The sequence below is a fragment of the Littorina saxatilis genome, linkage group LG10 (genome assembly GCF_037325665.1).
Source record: "Littorina saxatilis isolate snail1 linkage group LG10, US_GU_Lsax_2.0, whole genome shotgun sequence".
Taxonomy (NCBI): Eukaryota; Metazoa; Mollusca; class Gastropoda; order Littorinimorpha; family Littorinidae; genus Littorina; species Littorina saxatilis.
The window spans coordinates 13,418,242-13,442,292 of record NC_090254.1 but is presented as its reverse complement, the minus strand read 5'-3'; the positions used below and the strand labels follow the sequence as shown (position 1 = coordinate 13,442,292).

Below are 24,051 nucleotides of genomic sequence, written 5' to 3'. Positions count from 1 at the left end.
ACAGATCTAGTGTCTCCCACTCTGATAACGTGTCACCTACTGTTAATCCGTTTTGTTTTAATTTCTTTTTATTTCAGCAGACACGGATGTCAAACACAGTGCTAGGCAGTCACCTCTAGTGAAATGAGTTGATCTAAAGTGCCTGTAATGTTTGGATGTCTTTGCTCGTGGTTCGATTTATGTGAATTTCAAGACTTGCAGTAGAGTCTCAAGTTAAGTTTACTCTGCCCGAAAAAAACTGTCCACCATTTACTTGAACATGCAGATATAAGGAAACGGAATGAATCTGTTCTCAAAGTCAAAATGATCACGATTTTTTCCTCAGATTCAAAACATGCACTGTCATGGTTTTGTCTGTACAATTTAGTAAGTCTTAAGTACTTTGCAACAACTTCCTTGAACGTGAAAGACAGTTTTTGAATGCTAGATCTGTATCGCGTTTCATTCCAGACTCGATCCTCTCTTTGATTGTAGATCTACTGTTTGCTGTTTACGCACTATCATATGATTCGCTATGTAACGTTTGGTAAGCTTACCTTGCCACAGCTTTCTTGTCTTTGTTGGCATTTCTGGCTGTGTTGACCGTCAGAATTATTTTAAGAACCAGGCTGCTGCAGTCGACATGTTTCGCATATTGTAGGGTTACCATGCTGCATAGGTAAAGTGGCTTGTATAACCTGACTATTCTGTTTCAAAACACTGTTTATATTTGTGTAGGTTGTAGTCATCATAACTAATCGCATTTTGCCATTTGTTTCAGAAAGGAGGTTAACCTACAACAAGATCGACGCTATGTCAGATATATGCCTCAGCCACATGAAGACTTCCGAATTTAGATCTACTCGGCATGGTGACAAGTCTTGATGAAAAGTATAGGACTGAGGACAGCAGTGGAAAAAGTGCCCACATGGCAGGTACCTAACCTATTACCCTAGTCATTTTATCTGTTTGCCTTCTTTTGAAAATTATACATGGAGTTGATATGATGCGTTAGTTTTAACTGTGTGTGTGTGTGTGTGCGTGTGTGTGTGTGAGTGTGTGTGTGTGTGTTTGTGTGTGTGTGTTACGGAGTGAGTGAGTTTGTGTTATGTTACTGTTTGTTGATTTCTTACGGGAGCCTTGAAGGCTTCGCCTCTTGTTTTTTTAGGCCTAATACAGTGAAACCTCCATTTTGATTTAAGATCTCCTCTGTGTGAAGACCTAATGTTATCTGAGGTTTTCTCTTTTTGAGGTCTTTAAATTGAATGACTCCCCACATTATGAGACCTACTTTTCTCAAATTTGTTTAAGGTCTTAATTACTTAAACCACATGTTTTACTGTACGATGTACCCCCCGCGGCATGTCGTAAGAGGCGACTAACGGATTCTGTTTCTCCTTTTACCCTTGTTAAGTGTTTCTTGTATAGAATATAGTCAATGCTTGTAAAGATTTTAGTCAAGCAGTATGTAAGAAATGTTAAGTCCTTTGTACTGAAAACTTGCATTCTCCCAGTAAGGTAATATATTGTACTACGTTGCAAGCCCCTGGAACGATTTTTTGATAAGTGCTTTTGTGAACAAGAAACAATTAACAAGTGGCTCTATGCCATCTCCCCCCCTTTACCCGTTCCGATATAACCTTCGTGGTTGAAAACGACGTTAAACACCAAATAAACAAACAAACTGTACGATGTATTGGCATTTTTTTCAGGTTTGAATAACTTTGCTGCTGGGGCTTTGGCTCTCTGCAGTAAAAACAGAAACGGTATGGTATTATGATATTAACACAACTTTGCTTTTGAATCATTTGATTGTCTTTCTGGTGAAAACTGTAACTGTTGTACATAACAGTTTTGTTCACCTTCACCTTAAGGCCAACAAAAAAAAAGTTGTATGTTTCTGGTAACATGGCTACAAAAAATAGGGTAGGTAGGTAGGGATTTTTGTTTTTGTTTTTTTTGTTTTTTGTTTTTGTGGTCAGGGTAGAAAATAACTATACAGTGACGCAAAGAGACTGGACTTACTATACAAAGAGAAAGACAACACATTACAAAACAAATGAGACAAAAGGGATGCGGGGTTATCCCCCTTGTGTCGTCTGCCGTCTGTTACTTTCGCTTTGACGCTTTTTTTCTTCTTTTTTTTTTACAAATGCAATAAAAAAAAAGTCTAGGGTCAGCGGGAAAAAACTAGGTAGGGTCGGGTGACCAAAAACATACAACTTTTTTTTTTTTGCCCAACCCTTTTGCTCCCAGAGTGCCTAATTTGTCCTCGCTCAAGCTCCCACATGCAGATCCCTGAAACATCTTCTTTACAAAATACATATCTGTTTTCATTTCTACTGGCTTCCTACAAGGTTTGAGCGTTGATCATTTTAGAAAGTGTGCAGTGCTTAGTTCGCTACAATTTTACAAAGTTTAAAATTGACAGTGTTACTTTCCATATGCCACGGGAGGAAATTGGTTAATTCATCACAAATTTCTCACCCTTGCGCAGGAAGCAGCTATGTTGTTCATTTTTAGTACATATCCAAGTGAAAGTATGCTCTTATCCCATGTAATTGTCCAAACAGATCTGTGATGGCATACATGATGGTTTACACGAGAAGGATGGTACTTTTAAAGGCACAGTACGCCTCCCTTTGAAACCATCACAGATACTGTTAGGCTTTTACACACAGTACAAACACCCTTTCATTTACACACTCACCGCTTTTGAACATCCTAGGTGCCGTACGTAAAGAACGAGCAATTTTCAAAGAATTAATTTTGCGGATTGTCTGATAACAAAATCGGACGGTGCGTTTTGGCGCTCGACCTAACTTTTAAAATCTAAATAATAAATTGACAGCTTGTTACACAAACATTCCTAAATCATAAAAGAATTCTTTTTTCATCAAGACAAGATCAGTACAATTCGAAGTTTTGAAAGTTTGAAAAAAGAAAAGCCCGGAGGCAGGGTCACGCAAGGTCGTGGTTCTCGTAGCAGACGACGGTAATGCCTATCGCCAGTTCCTCTGAACAGTCAAAAGCCATTGCTAGAGTTTGTGTGAATTGCAGCCGTCTGTTGCGTTTCAGATTCAGAGGTACATAATTACGTGCTATTGCAGATAAGCTTACAGCGAGTCGCATTGACGACTACATTGTGAAAAAAAAGGAAACTGGATCACATGGGTTCACGATGGCTCAGGGGTAAGATAAACCACGCAAAAATAAATTCTTTGAAAATTGCTCGCTCTTTACGGAGGGCACCTAGGATGTTCTCAAGCGGTGAGTGTTTAAATAAAAGGGTGTTAACTGTGTGTAAAAGCCTGACAGTATCTGTAAGGGTTTACAGGAGGCTTACTGTGCCTTTAAGGTTTGTCAAATGAAAGGCATTGACCTATGAACACACAAGGTTAAATTACATATTATTACCCAACTCACATATAGCAATTAACTCTAGTTCAGTGCTGGTAACGCTGTACGCGTTCCCCTTGGTAACAAGGGAGACCACCCTAAAAAAGAGTGATCCATCCCATAATATCAGACCGATGTCCGGTCCAACATCCGTATGCGTGCGCATACGCCGCCATTTGTATCATTCTCTCTCAGCGGTTCAACTGGGAAGGACGCTTCTGATGTACGCTCCTGCTGTCTGCAGCTTTTCGCCATAGTCTTTGGCTTTGGCATCTCCCCTTGGTCGTCGCCTAACTTGTCACCTTTACCTAGCTGTGTGGTGAGATCTTTCCGTTTTGTTATAACTTTAGCGACGTTTTTCGTCGCTCGTTTTGTACTTGTGAAATTTTTCTGAAATTGTTTTTCTTTGAAATTTTTCGTGAGTTATTTTGCTATGGCGGAGGCTGCGCTTGTTGATAGCGTTAAAAGGAAGCCTAGTTCGAGGCAGGTGCCTGACGATTCGCCTCCTAAACGAAGCTCGAGGAGAGAGAAGGGCGCAGGAAAATCCGCGTCTGTTTCTTCCGATTCAACTTCTGTTAAATCTCCCGTGTTAGCAGACGTCAGTTTAACTTCCGGTCAGGCTTGTTTACGTTCTGGCAAGAGTGGTGTTTCGGGCAAAGCTTCTTCTTCTTCTGCTTCTGCTTCTGCTTCAACTTCAGATGGCTGCCCTGGGTTAGCGCCAACTGAAGTTGCGTCTTTATTGTTGACTTTGAGCGCTCAAGTTTCGACACTAACGTCGGAATTATCTTCCACTAGGGAGGAATTACGAGCGCTTCCGTCGGGTGTTTCTGATGTTCTCTCCTTAGCACAGGTACGGCAGTCTCCTGCAGTTCCGGCTTTGACTTCCGCTAAGCCTTCGGCGACTGTGACTCGGGCGGATGTCCATGCTTCGCAGGATGGGGGTACCAAGTTGGTGTCTCTCCTGAATGTGACACCAGTACAAGGTATGTCTACACCGCTTGCCGGTGTGCGAGCTCAGGGGGCTCTCTCGTGCGTTGGAGGCCGTGAGAGTTCTTATGAGCAGCGAAAGGACGAGCGCCTCCGTACGTCTCTTTATGAGAATATCGGGGACCGTTTTAGTCCTCTTCCGCCCGGGGGGCAGGAAGTGGTCGGTTCTGCCGACGATAAACTGTCTGATGTTCTGCCTCCTGGCTCCGAGCTTGATCTCGAGTCGGAGGGTAGGGCGGAAGACGGGGATGCCTCAGTGGTAGAGGATTCCCAACTGAATTTGCCCGTGAAGCTGTCAGCCGCAGTGGCGCTGGCGGCGGAAACGGCGTTCAGATACTTTCCGGAAGGGGTGGTGAAGGACAAGGCTCAGCTTCACCCACCTCGGTCTGCTTTTGACGATTTCCGGAGTGCACAGGAGCAACGGCCTCGCTTCCGCTTCCGGGAATCGTCAACTATTGCCTATGAAATGGCGAACGTCTTGTGTGGTAAACGCAAACCGGCGGTGCCGTTGTTGGTTCAGCACGGCGATGCTCCGGAAGACGTTGTCTCTTGGCTGGCTCAACCTGGGGCTCGAGCAGCTTCCGGTGTTCCGAAGTTCAAGCTCAACCCTTATCCTTTGAGTCTGATTGACACTTTTGCTCTGCCGTCAGGGGCACTTCCGGTGACGCCGGAACTTGCTGCTTTGAGAGAAGATGGGTACAATAGGGATAGAGTTGTCCCATGTACTGACGGTTCTCTCTCAGCCTTGGAGGAAGTTGGAAGGTCTTTGCTGGAGCTCACGTCCTTGTCGGAGTCTCTGCAAAGGTCTTTGTCCAGATCGATTGCCACATCTCTTGATCCTTTTGAATTTCGGTTTGATGCGTCGCCGACAGATGTTTCGACACTGCTGGCTACTCTGGGCAAGGTGACTAGAGAACAGGTTGCTTTGTCTGCCCGGCTGTATACTCACGCAGTTCTTTCAAGGAGATCAGCCTTCTTGGCGGGGTCCAGATTTCGGGACACCGCGACTATTGAGAGGCTGAAGGTTTCCCCTTTTGCTGAGGGGTCTCTCTTAGGGCAGGCGTCTTTCGATGCCCTCCAGAAAGAGACGCAGGACGCGCGGGATGTAGCGATCGCGCGTTTGGCTTCACAGGGCTTCCAGAAGCCTCAGGGCAAGTCTCAGACTCAGGCGTTTTTTTCTGCTAAGCCTCTGACGTCTTCGTCAGGTGGTGGGAAGGCCCAGAAGCAGTCATTCTCCTCCAGGGGTAGGGGGCGCGGAGCTCCATACCCTAAGAGGGGTCGGTCTTTCGGGGGTTCCAGGGGGTCGGGGCGTAAGCCTCACCCCCAATGAAACTTCCCCGAACAACACATCCCGGTGGCCCCCGCGCTAGTTGTAGCGGGCGGCCCGTCCAGGGCCCTTTCTTCCTGGCTGCAACTGCCAACTGGTGGCCAGCAAGTGGGTCACGGGGATAGTGTGTTCGGGGTTCCGGCTTCTCTGGTCAGGGCAGAAGGCTCCCCTGGTCAGGATAATCCCGCCCTGCAGGGCGCCAAAGGATTTGGTGGCACGGAACGCGGTCCAGGAGGAGGTCTCGGCTCTGCTGCTCAAGGGAGCTATAGAGGAGGTCTTGGACGCGCGGTCCCCGGGGTTTTACGGCAGACTTTTCGTAGTGCCGAAAGCCTCGGGGGCGTGGAGGCCGGTGTTAGATCTTTCTCCTTTGAACAAGTTTCTGAGAGTAATCAAGTTTACCATGGAAACTCCAACTTCGGTTCGGGAGGCCTTACGGCCGGGAGATTGGGCAACGTCGATCGATCTTACAGACGCTTACTTTCACGTCCTCGTACATGTCTCGGACAGGAAGTGGCTTCGCTTCCCTTGGGGCGGCAAAGCTTACCAGTTCAGGGCTCTGCCGTTCGGCCTGTCTTTAGCCCCGTGGATTTTCACGATTGTGGTCAGGCAGCTTTGCGCTCTTGTGAGACAGGAAGGCATCCGTCTCAGAGCATACCTGGACGATTGGTTAATCCTTCACCAGAACAGGGGGCTTTGCGAGGCTCATACGCACAGGGTGCTGAGCCGGGCGGCACAGCTGGGTTTCTCTGTCAACCTGACAAAATCCGAGTTGGAACCATCCCAGACGTTTACTTACCTGGGCATGGAATTCGACACACTTCGGTGGTCTGTCCGTCCGTCTCAAAGGCGGATCGACAAGCTTCAGGGTCTGATTCGGTCTCTCTACGGAGAGAATCACGCCAGTGCAAGGGTTCTGACTTCGGTTCTGGGTCAGATGGAATCCATGGCTTCCCTCATTCCGTTGGGCAGGGTTCACAAGAGGCCTTTTCAGGCCTCCCTGCAGTCAAGGTGGGATCAGACATCCCAGGACTGGAGTGTTCCGATCGCACTGGGAACTTGGTTTCAGCAGACCACAGGTGTTTGGCTTCTTCCGGATTTGTTCCGGGGTGTTCCCATTGTTCGTCCACCGCCGGAGAGAGAGTTGTTTACGGACGCATCTCTGACGGGGTGGGGTGCTCATCTGGACGAGCGCATGGTTTCGGGAGTTTGGGATTGCTCTCAGGCCTCCCTACATATCAATGTACTGGAGTTGGAGGCCGTTTCCCTGGCGCTTCTAGCGTTCAAGCCTTTCCTGGAGGGCAGTCATGTACGTCTTCACACCGACAACATGTCTGTGGCGTCGTATGTGAACAAGCAGGGGGGGACTCGGTCTCACAGTCTTTCCGACATTGCATGTCGCATTCTCAAGTGGTGTCACGCCCAGCACATTCTGTTGTCAGCAGTGTACTTGAAGGGCAGTCTGAACGTCCTTGCAGACACTTTGAGCAGAGGGGACAGGATTGTTCATTCAGAGTGGACTCTCACACACCAGTCTTTGCAGCGGCTTTGGTCGCAGATCGACAAGCCCAAGATAGATCTCTTTGCGACGAGGTTTTTGGCGAGACTTCCTCTCTTTGTGTCCCCCTTCCCGGATCCTCTGGCCTGGAAGGTGAATGCTCTGGAAGTGGATTGGTCAGATCTTCCGGCGTATGCTTTCCCTCCGTTCTGCCTCTTAGGCAAAGTCCTCAGGAAAGTGGACTTAGAGAAACCAGCGCTGGTTCTGGTCGCTCCTCTGTGGCCAAGCCAGCACTGGTTTCCCGACCTACTGCGTCTAGCAGTTCGGCCCCCGATCCCTCTCGCCCTGAAAAGAGGAGATCTCGTGCAGCCTCGGTCAGGCGTTCAGCACGAGAACCCACAGATCCTGGCCCTTCACGCGTGGATTCTGTCCGAAGCGCTTTGCGTAGGGCAGGGGCCTCTTCCCCTACTCTGAGATTCGTTGGACATGCACATAGAAAATCGACTTCTTCGGTTTACTCATCGCACTGGGCCTCTTGGTCTAGGTGGTGCGCGCTTAACGGGGTTAAACCTCTTTCACCTAGGTCTATTCATGTAGCCAACCATCTGTCTTGGTTGGCTGATCAGGGGGCTTCTCCCTCTTCTATTAGGGTCCGGAGGTCGGCGATCTCTTCGACCCTCGCGCAATTAGGCCACAAAATTTCGCTCGGAGGGGTTATCGCTAGTGTTATTAAGGGGGCTGCCCTTTTAGCAGCTCGTTCAAAATCGCTTCTCCCTGCATGGGATTTGTTCCTGGTCTTACGTTTCTTAGCCTCGGATGAGTTCGAGCCTCTTTTGTCAGCCAGTTTGGCCGATTTGACGCGTAAGACTGTGTTTTTAACGCTTCTCTCTACTTCGAGGAGAGGTAGTGAGGTGCACTCTTTGTCGGGTTTAGACAAGGATATTGCGTTCGAGAAGGATGGTTCCATTTCTCTCAAATTTGTTCCCGGCTTTCTCGCGAAAAACCAGAAACCTGGCCAGCTTTCTCCAATCTTGCGCATTCCACCCTTGAGCAAGATTTTGGCTCCTGGAGATCCCGATATTGCAAATTGTCCTGTGAGAGCTCTCCGATGTTACCTGTCTCGAACTCGGCCTGTTAGGTCAGAAAGTCAAAAGCTTCTTTTCATATCTTTAAACACGGCTAGGTGTAAGGATATAGCGAAGGTGACTCTGGCCAAATGGATCTCCACTCTGATCAAACGAGCATATGCCTGGTGGCAAGTGCAGTCGGGTTATGTTAGGGCAGTGTTGCCTCTCACCGCGGCTAGAACCCATGAGGCGAGAGCCTGGGCATCCTCAGTGGCAGTTCTTCGGTCCGGCAAGCTAGCCGAGGTACTGGAAGCTGCGTACTGGCGCTCTGAGGACATCTTCGTCAATTATTACCTCAGAGACGTCGCTTCTGTAAGACAGGATGGAAGCTCCGCGCTGCCTGCCATGGTAGCGGCGGGACAAGTCCTGCATGCCTAGTTTTTGGTAAGTACCCACCACCTATAGTAGCAATCTGCTATATGTGAGTTGGGTAATAATATGTAATTTAATCCAAAATTTTAATAATAAATTTTCATTTAATTAATATACTTACCCAACTCACATCGTTTAAACCCTCCCGCCTCCCCGCTGTGGTGGTATTGGGTTCTAAAAAAGTAGTGAGTTGGGCTTCGTTCGAATGATACAAATGGCGGCGTATGCGCACGCATACGGATGTTGGACCGGACATCGGTCTGATATTATGGGATGGATCACTCTTTTTTAGGGTGGTCTCCCTTGTTACCAAGGGGAACGCGTACAGCGTTACCAGCACTGAACTAGAGTTAATTGCTATATGTGAGTTGGGTAAGTATATTAATTAAATGAAAATTTATTATTAAAATTTTGGATTATATGCTACAAAATGTCTTTTTCAGTCTCAGTCTCACAAATACTGCAAGTCACTGGTTCCTTTTAAATGTTTAGCCAATTTCTTTTCCTGTGTGTTTTTTCTTTCTTGGACCTTTGACTAGATATAGCCTAAATTACACACATTTTGTACATGGTTTGTAGCAAATTTGAATTGCCAATTGTTGCTTGTTTGTTTTACAGAAAGTGAGAAATGGGTATCATCTCTGAGCAAAGACACCATGGCCAACATGAGTTGTGTGAAGGACTTCATCAACAGATGTCAGGTATAAATGATTTATATCACAAGGCATTCCAATCAGGATTTAGTAGAACCCCCCTTTTAGGACCAGTACTCCCCTCCTCCTCCCCCTTCCCAATTTAAGACCCCCCCCCCCCCAAAAAAAAAAAAAAAAAGTAAAACAAATTATTGCTTTTTTAGATTTGCTATTCACACCATATCTTCTTCTTCTGCGTTTGTGGGCTGAAACTCCCACGTACACTCATGTTTTTTGCACGAGTGGAATTTTACGTGTATGACCGTTTTTACCCCGCCATTAAGGCAGCCATACGCCGCTTTCGGAGGAAGCATGCTGGATATTTTTGTGTTTCTATAACCCACCGAACTCTGAAATGGATTACAGGATCTTTTCCGTGCGCACTTGGTCTTGTGCTTGCGTGTACACACGGGGGTGTTCGGACACCGAGGAGAGTCTGCACACAAAGTTGACTCTGAGAAATAAATCGGTCTTAAAAGGGCTGTTTCAGTCAGAATACTGTCAATTCATAAAGGAATAAAGTTTGTGTTTTCACAATCAGAAAAAAGTTCATGTTTATGAGTGAACCAATCGTAGCTAATCAACTTAAAGACAAATAGTAATACAGTTGTATACCAAATACTTCACAATATCAGTCTATTTTGCTGTCTGCTTTCCCAGAGAGTTTAACACTTTCGCGACGGGACACTGATAAATCAGTACCAGCGCTCACACGCCCATGGACGGGACGCGCATTTTTCAGTACCAGCCATAGAGGGTACACGACTCGTGATTGCTTCCCGGTTTTTGAAGCTTGCAAATAAATTGAGTTGTTTCCCTTGATACACTTGGCGTCCCCTTCTGCCATTTGCAAATCCGCCTGATTTGTGTGCGTTTTTGAGGAAAAAAAATGAATCAAAGGCGAGCCTTGTCTCGGGAGGAGATTCTCCGGATGTTGGACCTAGAGGATCCCGTAGAGCATGATTCGGACGTATCGTTTTCGCCTCACGAAAGCGATACAAGCAGTGAAAGTGAGGAAGAAACAGTCCCGTTGTTGCTAGTACGAGTCGGCAAACTACACGTGGTTGGCGGTGATACTGCTAGACGAACATGTATCTCGGAATCGTGCAGGAGCTATGGGGGCGTGGCAGCACTGATAACAAAGGATGGCTGGAGCCTTCAAATCCTTTTGGAATTGTTCATAGGTGTACAGTTGGTACTTTGTTGTGAAAATGTGACTTATATTCAATATGGATTACCTAGACATCATTTGGTGAGTGTTAGATCTACAGTTTTGTTTCATTAGAGTCAGGATGCTGTGAGTGAATGCGTGATTTGCTTGTTTTTTTTCTTTGTACTGTCTCCTTATTTCTGTGTACAATGTTAACAATATTTCAGCTAATTCATAGGTTTTACACCTTGTTTGGTTATAACATTATTTATGATACTTTCTGTTAAAAAATAACTTTTAAAAAAAGCAGTAGAAAATAAAACACACACAAAAAAACGTTAAAAAACACAAATTATCCCCCTTTCACCCCCCTTTGCTAAAACAAATCGCGTGACAAACTTATAAATAGCACGACTGAACTGGGCATTCATTTTTGAATTAGTACACAAAATTTGGTGGTGATTGGACTTAATTCAAGCTTGCTAGACAGATTTCTTTACAGTTACTGATTTTTGGGAAGTTTCTTGGTGGCAAGCTTGGGCAGGCAGGACGTAAACGCCGTGGCAGTGCTAGTCACAATAGTGTTAACGGCTTTCTTTTTTTCAGGCGCAGTCTCAAAAGTTGACATGCAATGCTGACAGTACACTGCTGTGGCCAACCCGTTCAGCTGGTGCGACTCGGGGTCCCAAGCCCTTGTTTAAAGCAGCTACGGGTCAGCAAGAGCAGCCATTGTTCAAACCGTCGGTCAAGCAGCCAGGTCATGTTTCTGATGAAAGTGGTGGTGAGTAGGACATAATTTGAGAAAGAGAGAGTGAGTGTGTGTGTGTGTGTGTGTGTGTGTGTGTGTGTGTTGTGTGTGTGTGTGTGTGTGTGTGTGTGTGTGTGTGTGTGTGTGTGTGTGTGTGTGTGTCCTTATCTGTCTCTGTCTGTCTGTCTCTTTCTGTGTGAGACATCACTTGTCTGTGTGCACCAAAGCACTCTATCTACGGAAGGCAGTGCTACTTCTTTAGTGTTTTCTTGAAAACAAGCCTTTGAACATGTCTTAGTTTTTTTCTTTGCTCAACTATAAAACAACTATGTACAGCTCAGAAGATATGAATTTATACACTTCTTGTCAATCATTTTTTTTCAGGAAGAAAACCAACATCTCCCTGGAGCACCCAAGGTCCCAGATTTCCGTCAGCCTTTTCTGCTGCAGGTTGCCAGCAGCCCTCTGCTGCCTTCTCTTCTGTGGGAGAGGTTTGGCTTGTTCTTCTTTGGCCTTCATGGGCTTCTTCTTCTTCTTCTGCGTTCGTGGGCTGAAACTCCCACGTACACGCGTGTTTTTTGGTTTTTTTTGCACGAGTGGAATTTTACGTGTACGACCGTTTTTTACCCCGCCATTTAGGCAGCCATACGCCGTTTTCGGAGGAAGCATGCTGGGTATTTTTCGTGTTTCTATAACCCACCGAACTCTGACATGGATTACAGGATCTTTTTCGTGCGCACTTGGTCTTGTGCTTGCGTGTACACACGGGGGGTGTGCGGACACCGAGGAGAGTCTGCACACAAAGTTGACTCTGAGAAATAAATCTCTCGCCGAACGTGCGGACGAACTCATGCTGACAGCGGCCAACTGGATACAAATCCAGCGCGCTACCGACTGAGCTACATCCCCGCCCTCTTCATGGGCTGAAACTCCCACATAGACTTGTGTTTTTGCATGAGTGTTTTAACAAATTTATTTTTATGTGTTTTCCACCACCATTTAGGCCGCCATACTCTGTATTCAGGCTACAAATTGTAAGGCTCACCTACTTATTTGTGGAGCAACATAGATTTTGTCCATACCCAATGCACCATTGAGTATAAGGCGCAGTACATTTTTGATGTCCCATTAACTATTGTGGATGTGTTGTAGGAAGGATTGGGTGATATGGAGGTAAACAGAGGAAGGGAAATAAATAAGGGACAACCAGTTATAAGACGCACTGGTCAGGATTGGGGAGAAAAGTATTGCCATGTGGAGATACAGATTTTACAGTAAGTACTTAACCCCTGCTATGTTCATGCACATGCAAACTTGATGTGTTTCAGGCAGGAGGGGGATATTCCAGGGGAGCTGGAGCTCCAGTTGAAGAGAACAGTGGTGATGGTGACATGGCTGATGCAGACCCTGGCAGAATCCCCACAAGGAATGCTTTCAAGACGGCCAAGGAGCAGTTTGTATGTAGTGGAACCCCCCTGTTATGACCAGGCATGGGAATTGTCCGGCGAAAGGCAAATATCCGCCGAGTTCTTTTTTGTTTTGCCGAAAAAGCAAAAGTGTCCGCCGAAAAAAAATGGGGGAGGCAAAAATGGTTCTAAAAACTGAATTTAATGCCAAACTTGGAGCTAAGATGACACCAAATTGCACCATTTGGATTCTGTGGGGAGAAATTTTTTCGGGGGGCCATGCCCCTGGACCCCCCTAGTAAGGCTAGGCGCTTTGCGCCGTCGACTTTTTTATTACTTAAAAATGTAAAATATAATTAAATTACATATCTTACCCAACTCACATATAGCAATTAACCCTAGTTCAGTGCTGGTAACGCTGTACGCGTCCCCTTGGTAACAAGGGAGACAACTCTAAATAAGAGTGACCAATACCCATACCGGTACCAAGGCCAGACCAATACTGAGTCTGTCTTCCGTATGCGTGCGCATATGCCGCCGTGTTTTCATTCCTACCTCAGCGCTCAGTCAAGTTGGTCGCTTTTTTGTACGCTCTGGCTGTTTTACAGCCGTTGTCACTGAGTCTTTTGACTTTGTTACATTCCTCTTGGTTTTCTACTCTTCGTCTTGACTTTGCTACTATGTTGGGGTGAGGTCTTTTCTGAACATTTTTTTTTGAGTCTTTTTGTCATGGCTGTTGTAGTGCCAGGAAGAGGCATACACCCAAACAGGTGGCTGCTGAGGCCTCTCCGTCTAGGAGAACGCCTAGGAAATCTAAACAAACCGGCCAGGCTGTTGTTTCTGTTTTAGAACCGACCTCCAAGAAATGTATTGATGTTTTGGTCGGTTTACCGGCTACCTCCATTTTGCCTGTTTGGTCCTTGGACAAGGTCGTTCATGAAGATAAGTCTGTTAAAGGGACTTCCTCTTCTGTGGGTTCTGGTTTGGCTTCTGCGGACGTAGCTGCTTTGCTACTTTCGCTCGGTTCGCAGGTTACATCTTTGGCTGCAGAGATTTCTTCCACGAGAGCGGAGCTTCGGGCTCTTCCTTCCGGGGTGACAGATGTCGCTTCGCTGGCCAAGGTTCGCCCTTCCCCTTCCGCCACGGTCACGCACGTGGATGTTCATGTTTCACAGGATGCTGATGACCGTCACTTCCTTGCGTTGAGTGGTCCGTCTTCCGGCGCGGCGTTCCAGTTCAGTCTAAAGGTATGTCAGCTACGCAAGTAACCGGGTTCTCCGGCCAAAGCGTAGCGCGTTCTCAGGAGACAGTAACCACCCTCATAGGAGGCTGGGTGAAAGTTCTGATCTCTGGGCTGGCCAATTTCCGCTCAGGCGGTCGGTCAGTTCAGGGTAAGGACCCTGAGAAGCGAACGGAAGTCTTGGTGCACCCCGCCTTATCGGAAGATTTTGGCCAGGGTGTGCAGCTTCCGCTTCCGCCCTGGGGGCAGGAAGAGAGCAGTAAAGCTGACTCCCCGTTGAACTATGATAGTCAATGTGGGGGTCAGCTTCCGGATTGCACGGATGTGCATGAAGGGTGTACTGATGATGGTGCTTCCGCTATGGGGGAATGCACTGAATTCAGTTTGCCGCAGAAGCTGTCAAACGCTGTTGCGTTGGCAGCGGAAACGGCTTTCAAGTATTTTTGAGGAAGGGGTGGTTGAGTCTAAGGCTCAGTTTGTTCCTCCACCTTCTGCTCTCAGTGATTCCCGCAGATTCAAGGGGATTAAATGCCCTTTCCGTTTTCGAGAATCTTTGTCGGTGGCTTTTGAGATGGTGAAGGTTTGCACAAATCTCGCTCTCAAGCAGGAGTTCCGGGTGTTATGGTGCCTTTGTTGACACAACACATTCCGGCTCCTGATTCTGCTAAGCTTTGGCTGGCTCAAGTGAATCAACAAGCACCTTCGTTCGCGGCCTTCAATTGGAGGTTCAACCTGAACGCACAGCCTTTCAACCTTGTTGATGTTTTTGCGCTGCCGCGTTCCCCTCTTCCGGTTCACATCGGAACTGGCCACTCTGAGGGAGGATGGTTATAGTAGGACAGGCTTGTCCCCTACACCGAAGTCTCTCTCATTGCATTGGAGGACACTGGGCGATCTTTGCTGGAGTTAGATTCCGTTTAGGAATCTCTTCAGAGTTCGTTATCAAGGTCTTTTGCAACTTTGTGTGCATGTGTCACCAGTCATATCAGGCTTTGGCCACTGTGATTGTCGCACTTCCGGTGGTCACACACACAAACGAAAGTCTCTGCTTCCTCGTACTATCTCCCTCTGCTTACGCATGGACGGGTAGAGGATATTTTGCGGTCAGTTGGGGTTTCCGTTTTCCGGTTACACCTGCCACGCTGTTGTGGCAAGTCGCTACCTCCAACCAGCTTCGCCAATTGAGGCAAGAAGTGTTCGAGGATTATTCGGTCGGGGGTTCTGGTTTCCAGTTTCTCCAACCGTCTGTCTCTTATCAGGAAACAATATTTTGGGGAAAAAGAATTCATTTGTCCAAATTTTTTGCTGTTTCCTGCCGCTACACAGGATTGCTAGGAATCTGATCAGCATTCTACTTAGGTTAGAACGCAGATTAACAGACTCACAAATCCAAATAGCAGGAAGGTCATTCACGACAGCTGCTGGCCTATGGGTTACACCTACTTTATGTCCTCACAAGGATTTTGTTCCGACTTTCTGTTAACTTCTTCCTTCTTGACAAGAAGTAGTTAAAGTTCAGTCTGAGAGCAACAGGGCTGCGGGTTTAAGGCACTCTTTCAATCTTACTAGACGGGTTAAGACGTTCAAGATCACAGCCATGTTCATTCATAGGCGTTTTTCTGTCACAACCCATGAATGCAATGAGTCCTTGTCTTTATTAGACTCGGACTCTTAGGAAGAAAAGCAGGACTGCGTCACACTCGCGGTCAGGCTTGGGTAGGCACTTGAAGCAGGTCATGCACCAGCAGTAGCCTATTCTTTTGGCTAACTGAATTGGAACAGGCTGGGTTTTACAGCCTCGGTTCATAGGAAGGTAAGCTTTTCTTAAAGTTTAAGGAACTTCAGGAACGCTTATGCTCACGATCATGAGCTTTTCCTCGTCGAGAAGTAGTCTGGTATCAGGTCATCAGGCTTCATTCACTCTCTCTTATCATGAGGAGATTGGTCTCGCCTCTCTAGAGCGGACGTCTTTCTCCTAAGCCCTTTGGGCCTCACACCATCTCAAGGTTTGACGATGGTGGTACGATGTTCTTACGATCACCTGGAAAGTTCGTCCTACTCAGTTCTGAGTGGACAATCTTAGGCACGGATCGTTCCATGTTTGGCACTACAGCAAGCGCCTATTAGGACGCTTGCTTCTATTCTGGGTCGTTTGGTTTTTACATAACTAATGAGAGTTATGTTAACCCTTACACTGGTGCAATTCTGTAACATATGTTACATAGCCACTGGTGAATTAACAGAGAGAAAAATAAAAAACGGTCATATAGGTTTTCGCATCCATGGGAGGTAATCGGAACCGACCAAAGAGACTGAGCCAGCAGCGCGACATATGTCGTGACAACCAGGTGACAGTATACGTAAATTTAAGTAGCGCGACATATGTCGCGACAACCTGCCTAAGGGTTAAGGTTGTTTCCCGCTAGCACTTAATTTGCTTTGGGATTCGCCTCCTCTAGACTGAATCAAGTCTGTTCTAATTCAGAACTGGTTTCAACACATGACAAGTCAGTGATTTGAGTCTATCTGGATTACTCAGGGCATTGGTCTTAATCGACCACGGAAGTTAAGTAGCTTCGAGCTCGGTTGGTACTAGGATGGGTGACCGCTGGGAACACTTAGTGCAGCGTTTGCCGAGACGCACTTAACCAGGCGGTTTTTGTACTGTGTACTAATCTTTCAAGGCGCCCGCTTTCGCGCTCCCTTGCGAGAACCGCAGGTTTAGATTTTGCTCCTGTTAGCGCAGTCACTTCGTTTGACAGCAATTTTGGGCGCAGGGGTTCTCTGTTTAGTGAATCTCGATCCATCTTTGATGGGAGGAGGCATATTTACCGAAACTGGAAGTTTTTCCGTCATGTTTCGGTGGTAAGACATTTTCTATGACTTCTTCGTCAGTAGTTTAGAAAATTCCAGATTTGGCGACATCTTGTTTTTTCTCTAGCTGTGGAACAAGGGGCAAGTTCTTCTTGCCTCTAGTTTCATTGTGAACGATTAGTGCCTATCCCATGAATATTGACATTCTGCTACTCCATCTCAATCCTTTTAGTGATTCAATGCCTGAAGTGATTGTAGTACTTCAAAGGAACTACAAAACACACGTCATGTGTTTGATTGCATGTGTGTGTGCTCGTTCAATCGTCAAAACAACAACAAAATCAGTACATGATGTGTGTTTTGTAGTTCCTTTGAAGTTTCGGCCAACCTGAAACGCCCAAATGTGAAGCTTATGTGTTTGATTGCATGTGTGTGTACTCGTTCAATCGTCAAAACAACAACAAAGTCAGTACCTGAAAGAATTCGATCGATACATAAATGTTATTTGCGTTTTTGACCAAAATATGACATTTTACACAGATCTCGGCAGTCATTGTTCACCTCGACCGCTATCGCGGTCTCGGAGAACAATGACTGTCTCGATCTGTGTAAAATGTCATATTTTGGTCAAAAACGCAAATAACGTATAGTCCGCAGCAAAAAAAAGATAAATTAAATTATATGTATACTATTGTCTCTCTATCCATTATTTGCTTACACGAGAACTATCAAAATATTGGTCTAAAATGCTAAAAATTCGTTTTCCTTCCGGGGGGTGTCGCCCGCCCTTGTCCTCCCAACGGGGCTCTGCCTCTATTTTCAGAGGTTTTTTTCTATTTTGGAATTCCCATGCCTGTTTATATAGTGTGTACTTGTGTGTGTGTGTGAGTGTTCTCAATTTTTGTTAGCACACGAGGTAAATGTTCTTATTTCTTTGCAAATCTTGTAAATGTTGTTAAATAATTTGGGATAAGTGTCTATGTCTGAAGTTAAAAGAAAACTTTTTTTAAAATCAATTTTTTGTTCTTTCATTTTTTTTCTTTGTTTTTTTGTTTGAACAGGTGATAGATCAGAACAAGAAGTATGGACAGGATCGCGGCGGTCAGTCAAGTTTCTCCTATGGCTCTGGCAAGAAGTCTCTAGGAACAAGGTGAGACTTCACATTTTCAGGTTTTGTAAATGATAAGTCCACATGCAAAATCAGGCATGAGATTTGCTTTTTACATTTAGTCAAGTTTTGACTAAATGTTTTAACGTAGAGGGGGGAATCGAGACGAGGGTCGTGGTGTATGTGTGGGTGTGTCTGTGTGTGTGTAGAGCGATTCAGACTAAACTACTGCACCGATCTTTATGAAATTTTACATGAGAGTTCCTGGGTATGATATCCCCAGACGTTTTTTTCTTCTTTCGAATAAATGTCTTTGATGACGTCATATCCGGCTTTTTGTAAAGGTCTCTTGTAAAAAACACTCTCATTTTTCAATCAAATTGATTGCCATTTTGGCCAACCAATCTTCGACGAAGGGCGGACTTTGGTATTGCATTTCAGCTTGGAGGCTTAAAAATTAATTTATGACATTGGTCATTAGAAATCTGAAAATTGTAACTAAAATTTTTTTTTTTATAAAATGTTCCAAAATTACGTTCATTTTATTCTTCATCATTTTCTGATTCCAAAAACATATAAATATGTTATATTCGGATTAAAAACAAGCTCTGAAAATAAAAAAAATAAAAATTATGATTAAAATTAAATTTCCGAAATCGATTTAAAAACAATTTCATCGTATTCCTTGTCGGTTCCTGATTCCAAAAACATATAGATATGATATGTTTGGATTAAAAACACGCTAAGTTAAAACGAAGAGAGGTACAGAAAAGCGTGCTATGCAGCACAGCGCAACCACTATCGCGCTAAACAGGCTTTTGCACGAGCGGCGGACTGCGGTCATTGTGAAAAAATGCAGTGCGTTCAGTTTCATTCTGTGAGTTCCACAGCTTGACTAAATGTAGTAATTTCGCCTTACGTGACTTGTTTTTTTTCTGTCATTTTGAAAACTTCAGAGAACATTCTTCAGATGCTCAGATTGCAGCAGATTGTGTAATTTTGCTTTCATACTTTTTGTATTTAGTCAAGTTTTGACTAAATATTTTAACATCGAGGGGGAATCGAAACGAGGGTCGTGGTGTATGTGCGTATGTGTGTGCGTGCGTGTGTGTGTGTGTGTGTGTAGAGCGATTCAGACTAAACTACTGGACCGATCTTTATGAAATTTGACATGAGAGTTCCTGGGTATGAAATCCCCGAACGTTTTTTTCATTTTTTTGATAAATGTCTTTGATGACGTCATATCCGGCTTTTCGTGAAAGTTGAGGCGGCACTGTCACGCCCTCATTTTTCAACCAAATTGGTTCAAATTTTGGTCAAGTAATCTTCGACGAAGCCCGGGGTTCGGTATTGCATTTCAGCTTGGTGGCTTAAAAATTAATTAATGACTTTGGTCATTAAAAATCGGAAAATTGTAACAAAAAATAAAAATTTATAAAACGATCCAAATTTACGTTTATCTTATTCTCCATCATTTGCTGATTCCAAAAACATATAAATATGTTATATTCGGATTAAAAACAAGCTCTGAAAATTAAATATATAAAAATTATTATCAAAATTAAATTGTCCAAATCAATTTAAAAACACTTTCATCTTATTCCTTGTCGGTTCCTGATTCCAAAAACATATAGATATGATATGTTTGGATTAAAAACACGCTCAGAAAGTTAAAACAAAGAGAGGTACAGAAAAGCGTGCTTTCCTTCTTAGCGCAACTACTACCCCGCTCTTCTTGTCAATTTCACTGCCTTTGCCATGAGCGGTGGACTGACGATGCTACGAGTATACGGTCTTGCTGAAAAATGGCAGCTACTTGACTAAATATTGTATTTTCGCCTTACGCGACTTGTTGTATTATACAGCAGTCCCTCTCATGAACGGACACCCTTGGGCCCTAGCAAAACTGTCCGTACATTGCAGGTGTCCGGTCACGGGAGGGGTGACCACACCACCCCCTCCCCCGGGCCATACACTCGACTCGCACAGAGACACACAAACAACAGGATTGAGTCTATGCTAATCACTTCTTGTGGCTACTAAACAATAACAATAAACTCCTAATAGTTCTTTAAACGTTTTGTAAAAAGGATTTGTTTGAAAAGTGTTGAAAAGAAGAGATAAAATAAATCCTCAAGGCAGTGAACACACTCACCATGCGCTGACATACGAAAGCAGCCACACAAACACAGCACAGAGGAGCGTGTGCAGATGCTTTGCAAGAATAAGCTTGAAAACCAGTGTGAATAAATAGCAGCAGATAGAGCTGCATGTCATAATCATGTAATTTATTTTTTTCTTGTCTGGCTTTATTGACTGCATGCCGATCATGTGGCATGGCAGTGACTTTTCACTCTTCAGTCGGAAATACACTGTACATAACACAGCTCCCACTCTCCCTCACTAATGCCTACCCCAAGCCGTGACAACTGATGCTTGGAAATTTTGTGGAAGAGTACACCTCTCTATTTCTCTACAATGCTCTTCCTGCTGACATGCAATGACACCGGACACCCCACAGAGTTTAACCAGCTAACCCTCCACCCCCCCCCCCACCCCCACTTCCTCTCTCTCACTCCCTCCAGCCATGTACTATTGGGGGCTGTGGCCAGAGAGGTGTCAGCTAATTGAGGCCAGCTGCACTGTTCACTCAGAGCAAAACCAGTTGACTGTGTCGTAACTTTTGACAAGGCAAGACAACTGAAGGGTTCATAGATTAGGCAACCGACTCACTGGTCAAGGCTGAGGGGAAAGAAGAGTATCTTGTCAATGAAAGAGGTTGACACACAGACACACGATGCTGAGAACTGTGGCTGGTTTTTCATTCACTTTCGCTCAGGACCTTCATCGACTGTGGTTTCTGTTGTTTACGTCCAACAGACAAGAATAAAGAGCTCAGTGCAGTTTCATGTTGGCATCTTCGCATGTACTCTTCACTCCTGACCAAAACTACCCCACCTCCTGATGGGTACACGTGCACTCAAGTTATCAGTGACTGTCATCACGCCATTGCGGCTGTGATCTTCGTACCAAGAGCCGGACTGCTCTGTTATCGATTTTGTTGTGGTGAAAATTTGACGATGGTCTGTCCGTACATTGGAGGTATGACCTGCTGTTGGGACCGAAAATGAGTGTCCGCGTCCATGTTTTGCAGGTGTCCGTTTAAGGGGGGGCAAATATAGAAGGAAAACACTCCGTGCCGAGCAAATGTGTCCGTACATGTCAGGTGTCCGCTCACGCCGTGGGCCGTACATTGCAGGGACTGCTGTATCAATTTCACGATCTCATGCCTGAAAATTATTAAATTTATTTTAGTACATTGCAGGGTTTAGCCTGGGAGAAAAAGGCTATGGGACATTTGTCCCCCTCAACCAAATGCCGATGGGACATAGTCAAAGGCAAGAAGCGCAAACGAGGCCTGTACGTGTTTTTGACAAAAGATGCAACATGGTGCAATATGGTGCCATCTGAGAATTAGCCGCTATATCATGTTATGTGTGTGTGTGTGAGTGTGTAATCCGATGTTAAGTGTACATTTGGTGGCGCAGTGGTACGTAATCTCAATGCGCCCTTTGACGCACTGATTGGAATTGTGATGGGACATTTTCAGATTTAATGCGCCAATGGCGCAGGGCGCACTAGTAAATGAAACCCTGACATTGTACATGTAGTTGCAAGGAAATGTGTTATAAGTGTTCATGAACGCATGGGAATGATTACACAATAGTTAGCGGGTGAATTTTCCATTGGCTTTATATCACAGTGGGGTTTGTTGATCTCATTTTAGTTTACTGAGTAGCTTCAGGGGAAACATCTGAGAGCACAGATACTTTTCTCAAAGGTATATTTTACAATTTGATTCTGGTCATCAGTTGTGAGGCGATCTGGTTGAGCATGTAATTTTCGGGTCACAGTTAGAGTCAAGGCTGGGACTGACTCGCGTCAACTTTATGTAATGAATTAGAGATGGTGTCCATGTCCTACCCCTGTGTCACCTCCATGGCACGTAAAAGACCTCGGTCATTCTGCAAGAAGTGCAGGTGGCTGATTACATCAAGACACTGGCACACCAGGGTAGCCCGACTCTTGTTGCTGCGATCTTTACTTTGGATGGAAGAGATCCGAATGTTAATTTCACAGGAATGGGATAATGGGACAATCAGACCAGCCATCTGCTACGGTAGCAAGCTACTTTTTAAGAGCAATTGCTACACCAAGCCAAAGATTGTTACGCTTACATGGGTGTTACTCTTCCGGCTTTTGCCGGATTTCCGGTTTTTGAAAAAATCTGAAGCCGGAAATTCCGGTTTTCCGGGTTTTCAAAAAAAACAAAAAAAAAAAAAGCTTCGTTTCGCTAAGTTGAAATAACGAACAGCGGTTCCGATCTGACTTTTGACACCGGTTCGCGTGCTTTCTCGGTTTGCTCCCTTGGATTTGCCGCCATCTTGCTTATTATGATTTGGTTTCGTCGGTGTCCAGAAACTTTCTTTCAAACTTGAGCATTTTGGACCCCTGCCTTTCAGGTTTTTTGATTGTTCCCAGTAACATCCATGCGCTTAAGCAAATCATCACAAGCATGCAACAGTTCTCTCTTTACACCCCCGGTATAGGGGTGTGTATAGGTTTCGCTCGATGTGTTTGTTTGTTTGTTTGTTTTTTTGTTTTTTTGTGTTCGCATATAGATCTCAAGAATGAACGGACCGATCGTCACCAAACTTGGTGAACAGGTTCTATACATTCCTGAGACGGTCCTTACAAAAATTGGGACCAGTCAAACACACGGTTAGGGAGTTATTGGTGGATTAAAATTATACAAGGACTTATAGAGGAACATCTTAATGGTCAAAGGGAAATAACCATTCTCACTCAGTCACTGCCACCAACTGAGAAGGTTATTTCCCTTTGACGGGGGTGTTTTTCCTACCTCGTAGGAATTTCTTGTTTTGTAAGTGCTGGTACTCATTTCTGCTTCCAACTTCGTGAAGCGGTCACAAAATGGGTCATACAGGGTTTAGCCTGGAAGAAAAAGACAATGGGACATACAGGGTTTAGCCTGGAAGAAAAAGACAATGGGTCATGCAGGGTTTAGCCTGGAAGAAAAAGACAATGGGTCATGCAGGGTTTAGCCTGGAAGAAAAAGACAATGGGTCATACAGGGTTTAGCCTGGAAGAAAAAGACAATGGGACATTTGTCCCCCTCAACCAAATTCTGATGGGACATTACATAGTCCAAGGCAAAACGCACAAAGCAGGCTAGGCGGTCCGAAAATGCTTTTGTCGAAAGATGCAAAATAGTGCTATTTAGTGCCATATGATGATATGAGAATTTGCCAGTGTATCTGGTTAGTGTATGTGCATGTGTTTGTCTGTGTTTCGATCGATATCGTTTCTGTTGACAGTGTCCACTGAGGTAATCGGGCAAGCACAGATAGTTCGCAGAATTGGTTGAATACTAATGAATTACATTTTAAAAGCAAATCACATTGCATTTTACAAACTCGCAAGTTGCTCGGCTTGGCGCGCGTTATTGCCTAGCTCATTCCGAACCTTGTACTCCTGTGAAAAGTGTGCATGGAGTGGCGCAGTGGTACGAAATCTCAGTGCGCCCTTTGACGCACTGAAGGCAATTCCAATGGGACATTTTGAGATGTTATGCGCCAATGGCGCAAGGCGCACTAGTAAATGAAACCCTGGTCATTAAACATCATCTATCCTGAAAAGCGGCATTGCAGATCCTCTAATTGGTATTTCATGTTCCTGCATTCTCATGAAACTATTCAAAATGTCTATTCTTGTGCAAGATGGCATAAATGCGGATGTGGGAATAAATTTGAGAAAATGCTACACTAAAGCACCAATAATTTACCACGCTAAAGATTAAAACAAAAAATTCCTTCTTGCTATTGCAGACGAGGTCCCAGCAGCAAGTTTGTTCCACCTGTTCTGAGCAAGGACAGCGACAGGTAGGTCTGGAATGTATGCAGTACTGCTACCTGTAAGGTGAGGCCCCCCCTCTAAGGAGAGGACACTTTCCATGTTGGGACACCACCTACAGGGGGACACCTTCCTTGTCTGTTATAAAATAGACCTGTTGTGAAAGGCCAACTGCAGTGTAGGGACACATATGGTGTCCGACGGGCACAGTGGCGTGGTGGTAAGACGTCGGCCTCCTAATCGGGAGGTCGTGAGTTTGAATCCCGGTCGCTG

At 45.2% G+C, this 24,051-nt stretch overlaps 2 protein-coding genes across 2 annotated transcripts in view; both read left to right on the top strand.

Moving 5' to 3' along the window:
* LOC138978212 (uncharacterized) overlaps window positions 1–24,051 on the top strand; it is a 448,901-nt gene that overhangs the window by 66,998 nt on the left and 357,852 nt on the right. The window lies entirely within an intron of this gene.
* LOC138978210 (fidgetin-like protein 1) overlaps window positions 1–24,051 on the top strand; it is a 53,241-nt gene that overhangs the window by 2,248 nt on the left and 26,942 nt on the right. Inside the window, exons 3-9 of the mRNA XM_070350875.1 lie at window positions 1,692–1,745; window positions 9,305–9,387; window positions 11,135–11,309; window positions 11,661–11,767; window positions 12,605–12,733; window positions 17,798–17,886; window positions 23,754–23,807. Coding sequence (XP_070206976.1) covers window positions 1,692–1,745; window positions 9,305–9,387; window positions 11,135–11,309; window positions 11,661–11,767; window positions 12,605–12,733; window positions 17,798–17,886; window positions 23,754–23,807 — 691 coding nt within the window. The remainder of the gene's footprint in view (window positions 1–1,691; window positions 1,746–9,304; window positions 9,388–11,134; window positions 11,310–11,660; window positions 11,768–12,604; window positions 12,734–17,797; window positions 17,887–23,753; window positions 23,808–24,051) is intronic.